Source organism: Nerophis lumbriciformis, linkage group LG13 (genome assembly GCF_033978685.3).
Source record: "Nerophis lumbriciformis linkage group LG13, RoL_Nlum_v2.1, whole genome shotgun sequence".
NCBI lineage: Eukaryota > Metazoa > Chordata > Actinopteri > Syngnathiformes > Syngnathidae > Nerophis > Nerophis lumbriciformis.
Window position 1 is genome coordinate 33,612,921 of NC_084560.2, and position 16,151 is coordinate 33,629,071.

At 39.1% G+C, this 16,151-nt stretch overlaps 2 protein-coding genes across 5 annotated transcripts in view; one reads left to right on the forward strand and one right to left on the reverse strand.

Annotated features, from left to right (window-relative positions):
• The window catches only part of frzb (frizzled related protein), a 17,002-nt gene extending 5,893 nt beyond the window's left edge, over positions 1-11,109 (forward strand). Inside the window, exons 2-8 of the mRNA XM_061970985.2 lie at positions 4,026-4,274; positions 4,525-4,560; positions 4,656-4,709; positions 4,813-4,878; positions 6,516-6,720; positions 8,312-8,375; positions 10,275-11,109. Coding sequence (XP_061826969.1) covers positions 4,026-4,274; positions 4,525-4,560; positions 4,656-4,709; positions 4,813-4,878; positions 6,516-6,720; positions 8,312-8,375; positions 10,275-10,334 — 734 coding nt within the window. The 3' untranslated portion in view covers positions 10,335-11,109. The remainder of the gene's footprint in view (positions 1-4,025; positions 4,275-4,524; positions 4,561-4,655; positions 4,710-4,812; positions 4,879-6,515; positions 6,721-8,311; positions 8,376-10,274) is intronic.
• The window catches only part of dusp19a (dual specificity phosphatase 19a), a 47,072-nt gene that overhangs the window by 28,603 nt on the left and 2,318 nt on the right, over positions 1-16,151 (reverse strand). For 2 of the 4 annotated variants that reach the window (XM_072914513.1, XM_072914511.1), the window contains exons 2-3: positions 16,054-16,110; positions 15,909-15,950 (exon numbers count right to left, since the gene is read on the reverse strand). The gene's annotated coding sequence lies outside the window, so the exon portion shown is untranslated. Of the gene's footprint in view, positions 1-15,908; positions 16,020-16,053; positions 16,111-16,151 lie in introns of those variants that run through there. The other 2 variants (XM_072914512.1, XM_061970987.2) reach the window with 2 other exon arrangements.

A 16,151-nucleotide genomic window follows, 5' to 3' on the forward strand; every position in this document is an offset into this window, starting at 1 on the left:
TCTGGTCAGGATGCCACCCGAGCGCCTCCCAAGGGAGGTGTTTAGGACACGTCCGACCGGTAGGAGGCCGCGGGGAAGACCCAGGACACGTTGGGAAGACTATGTCTCCCGGCTGGCCTGGGAACGCCTCGGGGTCCCACAGGAAGAGCTGGACGAAGTGGCTGGGGAGAGGGAAGGCTGGGCTTCCCTGCTTAGGCTGCTGCCCCCGCGACCCGACCTCGGATAAGCGGAAGAAGATGGATGGATGTATGGATGGATATTATATATGGCATAAGCCTACTTTTATGGCAAGCCAAGGCCAACAGTAAAATGACCGCCACATTTCATTCAGCATAACTCCATGTTGCATCCAACCTGACGCACTGCATTCTCTTCCATGTACACACATCATTATCTTTCAGTGCAGAGTGCGATTCTATGAGAACATGATTTATTAATGACATATCAGGGCCATTTAAAGATAACTTGACATTAAATTTCTACATATGGCACCTTTAAGAGTTTTGAATTTGAAGAATAAGGGGTTTAGGCGTTGTGTTTAGGTGTTTTACAGTTAAAAGTTGTGAGTTTAGGGCTGAGGGGTTCAGGCGTTGGATTTAGGGTTTGGCGTTAAAGGTTAAAGGGTTTAGGCATTTGTTTTAGGGTTAGAGTCGAAGTTAAAATCTTGCCGTAACTAACCCATTAAAGTAACCCTCAGATATACTCCATTATCATCACAATCATGTCAACCTCATGTGGAAGATTTAGTCCAACATATGACCACCATCTTTTGGTCTTCAGTATGTGATCCCTGGCCTATATTTTACTATAGTCTTTATCCTGCATAGAGAGGTTCGAGCACGTCTCTGCTGATAGTCGATATCTAACGCCTTTGTGTTCCAGATTAGCTAAGCTGCTAACGTGCACGTTCACCACATTTACTCTAATACTATTTTGAACTTTATCGTCATTGTACAAAACCCAAAACCCATGAAGTTGGCACGTTGTGTAAATCGTAAATAAAAACAGAATACAATGATTTGCAAATCCTTTTCAACTTATATTCAGTTGAATACACTGCAAAGACAAGATGTTTTATGTTCGAACTGAGAAACGTATTTTTTTTGGCAAATAATCATTAACTTAGAATTTAATGGCAGCAACACATTGCAAACAAGTTGGCACAGGGGCATTTTTACCACTGTGTTACATGGCCTTTCCTTTTAATAAATGATAAATGATAAATGGATTGTACTTGTATAGCGCTTTTCTACCTTCAAGGTACTCAAAGCGCTTTGACACTACTTCCACATTTACCCATTCACACACACATTCACACACTGATGGAGGGAGCTGCCATGCAAGGCGCTAACCAGCACCCATCAGGAGCAAGGGTGAAGTGTCTTGCCCAGGACACAACGGACATGACGAGGTTGGTACTAGGTGGGGATTGAACCAGGGACCCTCGGGTCGCGCACGGCCACTCTTCCACTGCGCCACGCCGTCCCTTTTAACAACACTCAGTAAATGTTTGGGAACTGAGGAGACCAATTTTTTAAGCTTTTCAGGTGAAATGATTTCCCATTCTTGCTTGATGTACAGCTTAAGTTGTTCAACAGTCTCTGTTGTGGTATTTTGAGCTTCATATTGCGCCACACATTTTCAAGGGAGACATGTCTGGACTACAGGCAGGCCAGTCCAGTACCTGCACTCTTTTACTACGAAGCCACGCTGTAGTAACACGTGCAGAATGTGGCTTGGCATTGTCTTGCTGAAATAAGCAGGGGCGTCCATGAAAAAGACCTTGCTTGGATGGCAACATATGTTGCTCCAAAACCTGTATGTACCTTTCATCATTAATGGTGCCTTCACAGATGTGTAAGTTACCCATACCTTGGGCACGAATACACCCCCATACCATTACAGATGCTGGCTTTTGAACTTTGCTCCGAGATGGTTCTTTTCCTCTTTGGTCCACAGTTTCAAAAAACATCAGTCCATCTTAGATGAGCTCAGGCCCAGCGAAGCGTTTCTGGGTGTTGTTGATAAATGGCTTTGGCTTTGCATAGTAGAGTTTTAACTTGCACTTAGAGCTGTAGCAATCAACTGTAGTTACTGACAGTGGTTTTCTGAAGTGTTCCTGAGCCCATGTGGTGATATCCTTTACACCCTGATGTCGTAGTTTAAAGCAGGACCACCTGAGGGATCCAAGGTCACGGCCATTGCCGCTTACGTGCAGTGATTTCTACAGATTCTCTGAACCTTTTGATAATATTACAGACCGTAGATGGCGAAATCCCTAAATTTCTTGCAATAGCTGGTTGAGAAATGTTGTTCTTAAACAATTTGCTCACGCATTTGTTCACAAAGTGGTGACCCTCACCCCATCCTTGTTTGTGAATGACTGAGCATTTCATGGAAGCTGCTTTTATACCCAATCATGGCACCCACATGTTTGTTCCCAATTAGCTTGTTCACCTGTGGGATGCTCCAAATAAGTGTTTGATGAGCATTCCTCAACTTTTTCAGTCTTTTTTGCCACTTCTGCCAGCTTTAAAAAAAAATCAAATTCCAAATTAGCTAATATTTGCAAAAAATAACAAAGTTTACCAGTTCCAACGTTAAGTATCTTGTCTTTGCAGTCTATTCAATTGAATATAGGTTAAAAAGGATTTGCAAATCATTGTATTCTGTTTTTATTTACCATTTACACAACGTGCCAACTTCACTGGTTTTGTGTTTTGTGTGTTCAACTACAGCCAAACCTCTAAGTGTGAACACTGCACACCGGTCCAGTCAATGTTTTCAGTTGGAAATACTGTGATGCAAACAGAAATGGTCTGCTACAAAGCCAAACTGTGGCCATCATGAACCCTGGACACTAGAATCTTACTGCTCGACATGACTTATTTCGATGCTGTACTCTTCTCTGAGAAGTTTACACCATTCTTCTCATCTTCACAACCCCATTGAGGATTATCCTTCTGAAAATGTTGGTTCAATTCCACATTTTATGACATGAGCATTAGGAATTCAAGGTGCCACTGTATTGGTATTTGCACAGTTGAACAAAATTTCCCCAAAAAACATTTAAATTGTTTGTGTAACAACGTTTAGATTGGTTCCACATTAACGAGTGGGAGGTTTTACCTGCTTTGGAAGGAAAGGTATGCTAACCTTGCCGTTTCCACTTATGACATCATGAGGTTACTTTCGAGAGGGTTTAGAGACGGCGGTCAGAAACCCACATGGCAAACCAAACCACAGACAGCGAAGGAAGTGGACAAGCCCGGTCCGAGGAAACAATGCGTGGACCCCGGTCGTCCACGCCAGACCGGGAAAGTCATAACCAGAAAAATGCTAATGAGAGACTGCGGGTCCGACAAGCAGGATGGAGTTCCAGGTCGCAAGTTCAAAGAGTTCTGGGGCATTGCGGCAGCCAAACCTCAGTCTGCAGTAGTGTCAGTCTGAATCTGATACAAGTCCTGTGTCGAATCCAGCATTTAATAAGGAAAACAATTGGTCTGTGTGGGTTCCTAGTTTAGGGGTTTCTGAAAAGTAAAGACGTGTGATATTACTCTTGACAAGACCTGCAGTGTAAATCCAGACTATAGTACTTATTTATACCTGACCTGCCTCATCAGTCATGATCACAGTGCCTACTTAAACATCATCATTAACTCTTGGGGGTCAATAACCATACCGGCGGGTCAAATTGGTTAAATATGGCGGAGTATGATTACCTAATTACACAGACGCTCCCTTTTAAATGCAACATTTAAACTACATTTAAGTCTTTAAATGGTGCAAATTGGTCAAGGCAAACAGACTTGTAATCGATAATTACCATATTATCATCTTGCGCTTCGCTGCCTTTAATGTTATATCTGTCTATATTGAAGTGGACAAGAACATTGTGGTTATTTTGGAGTAGATGGTGAATTGGTAATAATAAGTCAATTATAACGAGTAAGGAAAGTTGAAACTGCTACCTTGCACTGTGCATGCGTTCTTTCTGGGACTGACCCACTCGCATGTCTCCACAGGTACCGGCTGCAGTCCGGACTTGCTCTTCTTCCTGTGTGCCATGTACGCTCCGATCTGCACCATCGACTTCCAGCACGAGCCCATCAAACCTTGCAAGGCTGTGTGCGAGCGCGCCAAGCAAGGCTGCGAGCCCGTCATGAAGCGGTACAACCACAGCTGGCCCGACAGCCTGGCCTGCAGCGAGCTGCCGCTCTATGACCGCGGCGTCTGCATCTCACCCGAGGCCATCGTCAAGGCTGAGGGACCAGGTAATGAGCGTCTCTTTCTCAGCTCTACGCAGCATCTTTCTTGCCAACGCAAGTGTAGCACCCCAACATCTTATTACGGTTTGTGTAATCATATTGCAATATTACTCTCCCATGCCGGGATTCCATTAACTTAATCTCTCACTAAACCTTTTGTCCTCCAACAGTATCTTCAAGCAGCCTCCAATCAAGGGCCAGAATAATGTTGTTTTAAATGATTCCCGCACTAACCATTTCTCCTGTGTCTCTGTAGATCCATACTATCAGGACCCAGCCAGGTGTAACCCAGGTGAAGTCAACCGTCCAAATTTGTTCTATTCAGAAATGATTCCATGGGTTCTTGAACGACATGCAGACTTGCTCTTGCTGTGGTTCTCTTGACAGAATCCAGTCCTGACTTTCCAATGGACTCCAACAACCTTCACTGCAGAGGACCCGGTAAACTGATCAGGGAGATTCAGGGTTAGGTGGGGGGAGTCTCCCTTGGGATGGAATCATGCACTGACCCTGTGTGTGTGTGTGTGTGTGTGTGTGTCTGTAGACCGCTGCAGATGTAAGACAGTCAAAATGGGTTTAAAAACCTATGTGAAGAACAACTACAACTATGGTGAGTTTCCGCTAACAAACACTGTTAGCTTATACGTACGCTAAAACATATAAGTACGCCCGGCTCCTAATTCTCAGGGCATTGAATGGATCGCAACAAGACTGCTCAGGAAGATGCTTCACAGACTTAGATGGGACAGATCTAGTCTAAGCGCTTGGTACAGAGTGTTTATTCTCTATAGGAAGGGGTGTTTCCCCAAAAGAAAGGTGCAGAAATGACAGCTGTTAAGATGCCAAGTTAATCAATCACAATTTATTGATAAAGCCCTCAAAGGGCTTCACAAACCACATTGACGTCCCCTGATCTTAACCCACATCAGGGTAAAGAAACATTTTAAAAGCCCGAACTGGGGAAAAAAAGATACGTAGAGAAGGGGCCGCAGATGTAGGGACCGGCTGCAATGGATGCTGAGTGGGTGCAATCATTGAATTGTTAGATGATTTGAGAGTCCAGTCCATTGGGAAGCAAACCGAAGATTTTCTTCCATGTAGACAGTTAAGAGACCTCTGCCTGCACAACAGTCGTTGAGATTGAAACACCCTCGTTAGCTCCTAATGAATGAATGAGAAGTTGGACTAGAGTCCATAGTCCTCTTTGTTCTTCATCTTTGCAAGACATTTTGGACAAATAAATGTATGCCTACAACTTTGTAGGTAATCCATTTTCTGTTCCCTTCACACAAAGCAAGGTCCAAGAGGGAGGTTTGGTTTAGAAAGCTAGAACAGGTACAACATCAGCGACTTTAGAACGGCACTTTTTGTTCCCTTCCTGCAGCGGTCCTAATACCACTCAGCAGAAGTGTATAGTAGTAAGAAGGTCCTGGGTTCGATCCCCGGGTATTTCTGTGTGGAGTTAGCATGTTCTCCCCGTGACCGCATGGGTTTCCTCCGGGTACTCCGGCTTCCTTCCACTTCCTAAGACATGCACCTGGGGACAGGTTGATTGGCAACACTAAATGGTCCCTAGGGTGTGGATGTTGTCTATCTGTGTTGGCCCTGCGATGAGGTGGCCACTTGTCTAGGGTGTTCTGCTCGGATGCAGCTGAGATAGTCGGTAGGGGCAGGGAAATGCGGTAGAAAATGGTTGGATAAGTGTATAGTAAACAGTGCCCTAGTTTTTTCATATGACCAGACACGGTTTTGCGTGGCGAAACTCCAAACAAATAACAAAACAATAAGACACAAAAGAGTGGCGTTCCTCAGGGTAATGTTTGAAGTCCATTCATGTATTGTACGTTCAAAGACAAGAACTGCAATGTCAGTGACCTCCATATATACTCAAAAATCTTGCAAATGATAGAAAAATATGTTTGTCCTTGGACTGTAAGTCACGTGACCCGTGCAAAAGCGTCGACATAGCGTCTGCGGTGGCGTGCTGCTTCATTTCCAACCCAAAGCGTTAAAGTGAGAGGGAGCGCCGAGGCTTATCCGGACGATTCCGGAGCCCAGGAGGATTTGGAAAGTGGACGTTTGCACGCCATGAAAGTCTTTGACCACACATTATGTTGGAGGAAGATTCCACGTTTGTTTTTCCAGCCATGTTCTTGTCAACAGTGGAAGGTTACAGGATTCATGTACTTTTCCAGTCCAGTAGTTTTGGTCTGGAGGGTTCCCAGTCAAGTTGTGTGTGCTCCTCAGTGATCCGGGCCAGGGTGAGGGAGGTGAGGAATCGCGGCATGGAGCCAACGGCCGTGGTGGAGGTGAGGGAGGTGCTCAAGTCCTCCCTGGTCAACATTCCCAGGGAGACGCTGACTCTTTACTACTCGTCTTCCTGCCTGTGCCCCCCCGTGACTGCCGGGGAGGAGTACCTGATCATGGGCTACGAAAACGAGGAGACGTCCAGGTAAACGGCGGTGGAGGCGTGTCTGCTACCTGTGTGAAGTTGGCCCGCCTTATGATGGCAAATAGTAAAATAACACTGCCATTCCTTTGTGCCATTTTCGTTTGTGCCGTTACGGTTTTTAAGTTATTCTAAAACCAGTGATGTCATTCAGCGTCCCTCCACCTCCACCATGTCAAATCATCTCCCCAAACCTGTTTCAAATGGTTGTGTTGCAAAATCTTTTGTCAAACTATCATAGTTTGTCTAAACCTCCCCAAACCTGTCCCAAACATTTTTTTATTTTAGTCAAACTATTACAGTTTATATGTTATTAACTATTATAGTTGATATGTTATTAACTATTATAGTTGATATGTTATTAACGATTATAGTTGATATGTTATTAACGATTATAGTTGAGATGTTATTAACTATTATAGTTGAGATGTTATTAACTATTATAGTTTATGTTATTAACTATTATAGTTGATATGTTATTAAATGTTATAGTTTGTATGTTAACTATTATAGTTTATATGTTAATAACTATTATAATTGATAGGTTATTAACTATTATAGTTGATAGGTTATTAACTATTATAGTTTTTATGTTATTAATTGTTATAGTTTATGTTATATAACAATTTGAGTTTTTATGTTATTAACTAGCATAGTTTTTATATGAATAACTATTAGTTATGTTATTAATGTGTTATTATTCATAACCAGCCTCCCAACATTATCAAAATGTGTCCCAAACGTTTGTGCTGCAATTTCTTTTATCTATAACAGTGTTAGTTATTAACGTGGTATTATTCATTAGAAGCCCGCCCACTATTTCAAAACCTCCCTAAACTTGTCCCATTGATTTGTGCTGCAAAATGTTTTTTTTATTAATAACTATTATAGTTTGTATGTTATTAACATATTATTCATAACCAGCCTCCCCACCTTATCAAAATTTCCCCAATTGTTTCAGAAAACATTTGTGCTGCAATTTCTTTTTTCTACTATAGTTGTTATGTTATTAAAGTGTTATTATTCATTAATTTTTTTGTCCAACTATTGTAGGTTTTATGTTAATATACATTTTATGTTAATAACTATTATAGGTTTTATGTTAAAATACATTTTATGTTAATAACTATTATAGGTTTTATGTTATTAACTATTATAAACCACCTTGTCAAAATCCCCCCGATTTATTATTTTTTTTTACTGTATTTATAAAAAAAAATAAAGTTAATATATTTTTATGCAACTAACATATTATTTCAAACCAGCCCCCCACCTTGTCAAAATCTCTCCAAACTTGTCCCAAACGTTTGTTTTGCGCTACATTTGTGCAGCTATTTTTTTTGCCTAACTACTGTATCAGTTTTTGTGTTATTAACGTGTTGTTATTCATTCCCAGTCCCCGCCCTCACCTTGTCCTAGCAAACATTTTTGTCTAACCATTATAGTTTTTATGTTATGGGGATGGTTATGAAAAATAACACGTAAACATAAAAACTCTAAAAGTTTGCAGTACAAACAACTGGCAGTGTTATTTGAACATCATAAGTAGCTTTGCACTGTGACAGCAGGCTGATGGGGCGGTGTTGTGTTGCAGGTTGCTTCTGGTTGACAGCTCCATCGCTCAGAAATGGAAGGACAAGATGGGCAGGAAGGTTAAGGTACGACAACTCATCTCTGCTTCTTATTTTAACGCCACAGAACAAGACCAACTTGACTTTTGCGACCTGAGACAGCACATTTTGGCAGGCAAAGGCCAGAAATTAAATAAACAGGCAATAAATGACTATTTTCAGAAGAAGTGCCTGTTTTAAAAATTTATTTTAAAGTTACATTTTTTTGGTCGACAATTCTTTGCCACATATCAAGCACACGGCGACAGTGGCAGTAAAGACAAGTGGAATAATTCAGGTCTTGAATGCATGAACACATAATTTACCCACATGACTCAATTCCAACAACCTTCCCTAGTCATGGTGCAAATAATCTAACCAACACAAGATGTCAACAGACATGGTCACACATTTTCTGTTGCATGTAGAAAGGAGATTGATCTATTTTGGGATGTCTGTCATGGTTGGCTTCCCGCAGGGGGTCACACACTCAAGAAGGCGGAACTGGCAACAAAAGGCTAATGTAACTCGCGTCCCTGCTTTCTCCAACCTGAGTCACCGGCATGAGAGACTCGAGCGTGCTAGCTACTGAGCTAAAAGCCTGGGCTATCAAGCTAGAAGCCAACACTGCTCTTGGGGTCGGTCGTCAGCGAGTGGGGTTTGCCTTTGTTACACACAAAGATTTTCTAAATCTTAAGATTTATTTTATCCGTTAGACTCCACACATGAAGACAAAGAAATCAGGCATTAAGCATTTGGATCCTAATGTGTGCGGCAATAATATCAGCACAGCACACAGAGCCAGAGTGTAGTCCTTCAAAGCTGAAATATGGCGTGAACAAACGCCATCGAAACTAGTGGGCGCGTCGATCCAAATGTAGATCGTATGGATATCAAGGTGGGATTTATACCTATGTTGCAGTTTTTCTGTTATTTATGTTTTCAATAGGCAACCTCAAAAAAATTATTAAACAATATTGACGTTTCAAGTGAAAAGTGTGGGTACAATACGACAGTCAGGCATGTGATTGGAACTTCATTAAAAGGACTGAAAATAAGTCTGGGGGCCGCTGAATGTCGCAACAGCCATTCAAGTTTCACCCACGTCATGCCTGACACTGTTTCAAGATGACGTGTCAGCTGACTTTAAGCACCCTCTGGATTGGCTGCCGCTACTCCAATCAGTCAGCTGCTCCTGCTGCAGCTGGCAGCAGATGGCGGCAGACTGATGCAGTAGCGACGCACAATACCTTCTTTCATTGTCAATTATCCGCTCAAAGGGGAAGATGCAAAGAATTAGGTCAACTTGGCCATCATCTTTTTAGTTCAAGTTCCGTGCAGCGCTCGCAATCGGTTGATAGTGAGATGCGCGCCCTGAACTCCATTGTAAAAATGTGTTTCTACAATTGTTCTGATTTATTTCATGCTTAAATCTACCTTGTTCACATTGGTTACGTTTGTAGTTATCTTACCTTGATTTTGGCTATGGTGTCATTTTGCTAGTTGTTTTTATTATAACTGCAATATTTGAATAATAAATGAATGTGTTGTGGCAGTTGCGGATGTCACCAATGTGGTGGTTTGAGAAAAAAACTTGGTTGCTTTTTCAAACATGTTTTAATGACAATGCTAATGTTGAATGGCTTTGTAAATAACCTTAGACAAAGTCTAAGTTAATTGTATTTTTGAAACTGAACCAATTTTTTTCCTCGGAATTTTCAATTAACGAAGTGTTTGCCAAGAGGATTATTTGTAATATGTACATTTCAGAATGGCCAAAGTAAGACAAATAAATAAATCCGAAGTTGTCTTTATCTTTAAGTTATCATGCCATGATTTGACCAGGAATAGATTTACCTCCATGAGCTAAAATGAGTTTGACACCCTGATCTATAGGAACCATGCAGTTACCATTTCCTTGCTAATCCGCCTGATTTGTGTGCGCAGAGGTGGGATCAGATTCTGCAAGGAAAAGCCCGAGCAGCTCATCGCCGAAGTCGCCACTGAGATGGGGTCGTGTGTGCGTGTGTGTGTGTGTGTGTGTGTGTGTGTGTGTGCGTGTATGTGTGTGTGCGTGTAGATATTGCACTATGACAAGCTGTTGTAGCTGAATGTACTTCATCTCTTCATGTCAAACATTTATCTTTGCACAAACATCACTTAGCGCGCGCTCAGCATGTGTGTTGTCGGCCAATGTGAGAGCAGAGTGGGCGGAGCCTAACCTGAGCGCATCATCCTTTGCAGTTCTCCCGCCATAAAGGGGAAGTTTTGTCACTTTTCACAGCGTGAGCAGTCGTCAGTGAGCTACCCTGGTAAAAACATAATCAGATGTTGTTGTTTTTTTGTCAAATAGCTGACATGATCACAGGTGTACATAGCATTAACCCTTCTGTCTCCAGAATACATAACATGCTTTGTTGGCAAGGGTGTCCAAACTTTTTTTTTGTTTTACAGTAAAATTCTAAGGGATCCATTTTGATAGTTTGTATATCAAATCTGCTAAAAGCAGAGATATGCTAAAATATCCTAACATTGTGACAAAGCAAATTCAGGTCACAGATTATAATATACCTCATTATGTTTACCAAATGCAAAGAAAACAAACTGAAAAAATTGATTGTGGGCCACACTTTGGACACCCTTGGGTTAAAAACAAAAAGACGCAAAATCTTGCTGATGCTGCACATGAATTGGACACATTCATTCTTTTTTGCAGATGTTTAATTTAAATGAATTCAATTTCAAATGAAAGATACATAATAAAAAAGCTTTTTATAATGAATTCCTCTTCTTTTTTTTTTAACTCCACGATTGATCTCATCTGTGAAAAATGAGGGTATATTTTGATGATTGGCACTTATTGCAATGCAAATTATTTGCCAAGATAAATTTTTAGTCATTGACTTTAGAGCATAATCTTAATTTGAGCAGGAAAAATTACAGTTTGTATATTCTATTTTAAGAATGTTAACATTGAGAAAATATGCACACATATAAATTATTGTTTAAAGATTCTTCAACATCCCGAGGATGCTTCATTTAAGAATTGCAAGTTTAATAATAATAATAATAATAATAATAATAATGCTTGTTTTCTAAATAAAATACTTATTTCTGACTAAAAGTCCTGCTAATTTCTAGATATACAAATCTTAATTTATCAAGTAAAAATGACTAGCTGCATTGACAAATAATTTCACTATTTATTTAGTATTTTTATCCTATATTTTCTCAGCTGTCTTTTGCAGTGTGTATATGCTTTTTATTCAACCGAGAATATTTGGATCAGTAAATCAAATCTTTATTTTAATGCTGATATAATAGGTTTTTTTTTCAGATGATTGAAGTGAAACCAGTGTTTGTTTATTTTTTATAGCACCCTACCACAAACAGATTTGGCGCTACTTGTTGTACCATAGCTCATGAACACATTATAATGGAACTGTCTGCGGGCGTACCTATTGTTACAACTCCGTTCAGTAGATGGCATCGTAACGCTGGTTGCTGCACACAGAGAAGTGAAATGTCAAGCCACGTGTTACATCAACGTGGCTTCATAGTAAAAGAGTGCGGGTACTAGACTGGCCTGCCTGTAGTCCAGACCTGTCTCCCATTGAAAATGTGTGGCGCATTATGAAGCCTAAAATACCACAACGTAGACCCCCGGACTGTTGAACAACTTAAGCTGTACATCAAGCAAGAATGGGAAAGAATTCCACCTGAGAAGCTTAAAAAATGTGTCTCCTCAGTTCCCAAATGTTTACTGAGTGTTGTTAAAAGAAAAGGTGATGTAACACAGTGGTGAACATGCCCTTTCCCAACTACTTTGGCACATGTTGCAGCCATGAAATTCTAAGTTATTTGCAAAAAAAAAATTAAATTTATGAGTTTGAACATCAAATATCTTGTCTTTGTAGTGCATTCAATTGAATATGGGTTGAAAAAGATTTGCAAATCATTGTATTCCGTTTATATTTACATCTAACACAATTTCCCAACTCATATGGAAACAGGGTTTGTATGTATATATATATATATATATATATATATATATATATATATATATATATATATATATATATATATATATATATATATATATATATATAAATAAGTAACTTGTAGCTTAACTTAAGTACATTTATATATAATATGTGTGTGTGTATTTATACATACCGGTATATATATATGTGTGGGTGTGTGTGTGTATATATATATATATATATATATATATATATATATATATATATATATACACACACACACACACACACACACATATATTATATATATGCATATACTTAAGTTAAGCTACAAGTTACTCTCAATTAAATATAGCTAACTTAGAGGGAAAGCTATCCCCACAGAATTGTAGCAAGCTACACAACAAAAGTAGTTTGCTACATCAAAACTACATTTAACAGCATTTATATATATGGGCCCAGATGTATAATATCAATGTTAATGCAACTGAGTGTACAAATATTACTATTAACTGTCTGTCATTTAGCTAGGGACACCCTACAACTTCCTCTTGGGGTCCCGCGCCCCACTGTATGTATTTATTTAGTTTGTAGTAGTTTTGATTAGCAGTCCATTTTCTCTCTTTGTAGCTTGCAGCTTGATGTAAGCTACCTCGCTACATGGCTCTAAAAGTAGAGCTGCAGGAAAAGTTACTCGTTAGAAAAGTAGCTAAGCTACCGCCAAGCTACTAGAAAACATAGTTAAGCTACGTAGCTTAGCTACCTGTAGCTTGTTACTGCCCATCACTGCATACACATACAGTACATATATATATATATATATATATATATATATATATATATATATATATATATATATATATATATATATATATATATATATATATATATATATATATATATATATATATATATATATATATATATATATACTGTATGCCACATATTTTTTGAGTTCATAAACTCAAATATTTGAGTATATCAGATCGTAAATATTTGGAGTTTATGTTAAATGTACTTTTGAATTATAATTGAATCAAACTTACCAATTAAGCCAACTCAAACATGTTCCTCCTCCTGTCTGCTGCCTGAAGAGGAAGTGCACGAAAATGCTACAAAATAAAAGCACTTCCTCTGTGTGTGTGTGTGTGCGTGCGTGCGTGTGTGCATGTGCCTGTAATAATTTATATATACATACACACAAAGAGTATAATAACAATACAAATCTATAATGCGATTGATTCATTCTTAATTTATTCTTGATTCGATGTAATGATTTGTTCTTTTAAAATAAGACATCATTATGTTTAATCCACTGAGTTTGTAGTAACTGTGAGTTAATTATTTTAAGTAGCAGTTACATAATCTGCAAACAAGTTAATATTAATTAAAAATAACAAGTTTAATAAACTTAAAAAGAAGGAAAATGTTACTCACACGCAACATTTTAAAGTAAGTACAACTTTTAACAACTTTTTAAGTTTACACTACTTATTCTAATTAATTATTTTGAGCATTCGGGTTTACAGTGCATATACATCCATTTTCTACCGCTTGTCCCTCCCGGGGCCGTGGATGGTGCTGGAGCCTATAAAGTATTTATTTTTGAAATTATTTTTTTGCAAAAAAAATTAAAAAAAAAAAAAAAAACTGGAATTGGGTTGGAGTTGCTCTATTTTCTTTTATTAGATTGAGTCAACTTCTTACGTTTGAGTAAATAATTGTTGTATTTGTATTTATTTATTTAAATACATTTGTTTAGGCCAACACAGCACATATAAGTTTTTTGTCAGCACCTAAGAGGAGATTTTATCAAATCTAACCTGTTTTAAAAAAGGTTTGACTATAATTTCTATTACGATAAACGTGTTCAACCGAAAATCAATTGAGAATCAAATCAAATCGTCACCCCAAGTATTGGAATCTAATCTTGAGCTGCCCAAAGATTCCCAAATCTATTGAACAGCATTATTTTATAGATGTGAATATCAATTTGTGTATGCAGTCTGACATTTTTGCGTACGCAGTGTTTTACAAAAGAATCCACGCATTGTTTTATAAATGAGGCCCCTTGTCCGCCAGAGAATAAAATAATTTAGCAGCAGGGATCTTTGTTGCCAATTTAGGGGGTATTTAGTTCAACAACAAATCTATTGACTCTTCTTGAACACTTTAAGATGAAACATAAATGCACATACAGAATGACTCAAGCTCTCACAAAAGAAACACACCTTTTGTCCCTCCCACTGCATCTATAAAAGTTTACACATGCGCCATGGTCAAGTATGGAAATTAGACAATGACATCACCAAGCCCCAGATAGATTGCACTGGAGAGGCTCCAACCGAACAAACAAACGAATGTCAAACTAAATATACTATATTTTGGTGATTATGTTGGCATCGTATGGTTATTCTGCTAACCTGGAAGCCATATTGCTTAAATCTTTCATATTTCTTAACAAAACCAGCTAAGGGAACTGTAACCAGTGTGTGTGTGTGTTCTTGTATTTCTACCCTTCTTGAGACATCAACAGGTAAAAGTACCTTCCATATGAGGACCGGTGAACAAGTTAAGACCGAAATCATGGACCCGATACAGAAAACCACTGCATCTAATAGAAAGCCAAATATTAGAGTACGTAAGCATTGCTCCAAAGTCAGGATTTTTTGTTGATTTAATGTGCATACAAAAGTAAACATTGACAGGTGCAAAGGCAGCAATATGTGATAAAACAAGACTGCAGCTAAAGAAAGACTTCTATTCATCACCGAAAAAACCCGCCAGGTGAACAGCTGATTTTACGACTTCCGGTGCTGACGTAAGGACAACCCGCGTCCCATATGTGACCATAAGATGAACAAATACACTACAGTACTAAGACTATAATGGCCATTAACAGTTAGCTTCTACAGCTGGGTTGCCCAAAGTGCGGCACAGGGGCCATCTGTGGTCCGCGACTCGTTTGTCATCAGCCTTAAGCACATTACAAAAAACAAAAAATAGAGATCTCATTTGCACCTCTAGTGGTGAAATCTATCAAAATTAGGGTGTTCCCAAAAAGGAGGAATTTTTCAAATTGACTGTGTGTCGGTTTTAAAAGTGCTCCCTGGTCAACAAATGAAATAACAAGTGTGTGTAAAAATTTGAAGTGCTCCCCCTTTGGCCAACATATGTAATAACAAGTGTGTGTAAGAAATTGAAATGCGCCCCCTTTGGCCAAAATAAATTAAATAAATACAAAAAATATGTATATAGAGACATACTGTAATAACTTGTAGTAAATAATAAGGATTAAAAACCAATTACGAACAAAAAAAATTCTAAAATAATTAACTAAAAGCTTATCTTTTTTATATTTGCATAGTATGTATATATTATTAATGTTGTAAATACAAATGTTTAAATTTGTATAAAGGGTGGTCCTAAAGAGGTAGGCATTTTTCAGAGGTCTCATGAAGGTATCAAATACAAGAATGTGTGTGTGTGTGTGTGTGTGTGTGTGTGTGTGTGTGTGTGTGTGTGTGTGTGTGTGTGTGTGTGTGTGTGTGTGTGTGTGTGTGTGTGTGTGTACGGGCGCACGTCCAGCAGTTCCTACCTACTTATTTCCAGCCGTGTTTTCTCAGCTGCACTTTCCATGCTAGGGAAGAGAAAAAAGTTTTCTGGGATTTAGGGCCATTTGCGCCTCCTCATCCAGCTCCTGCTCGTCTTCGCCTGCGTGTTTATTCCAGCTGAATACACACCTGGCACGGGGAATAAGGCGGGGACTGTTCCTGTCGCCTGAGAGCTTCTATTCACGTCTGCGCACACACAAACAAGATATTGACGGAGCGTATTAATA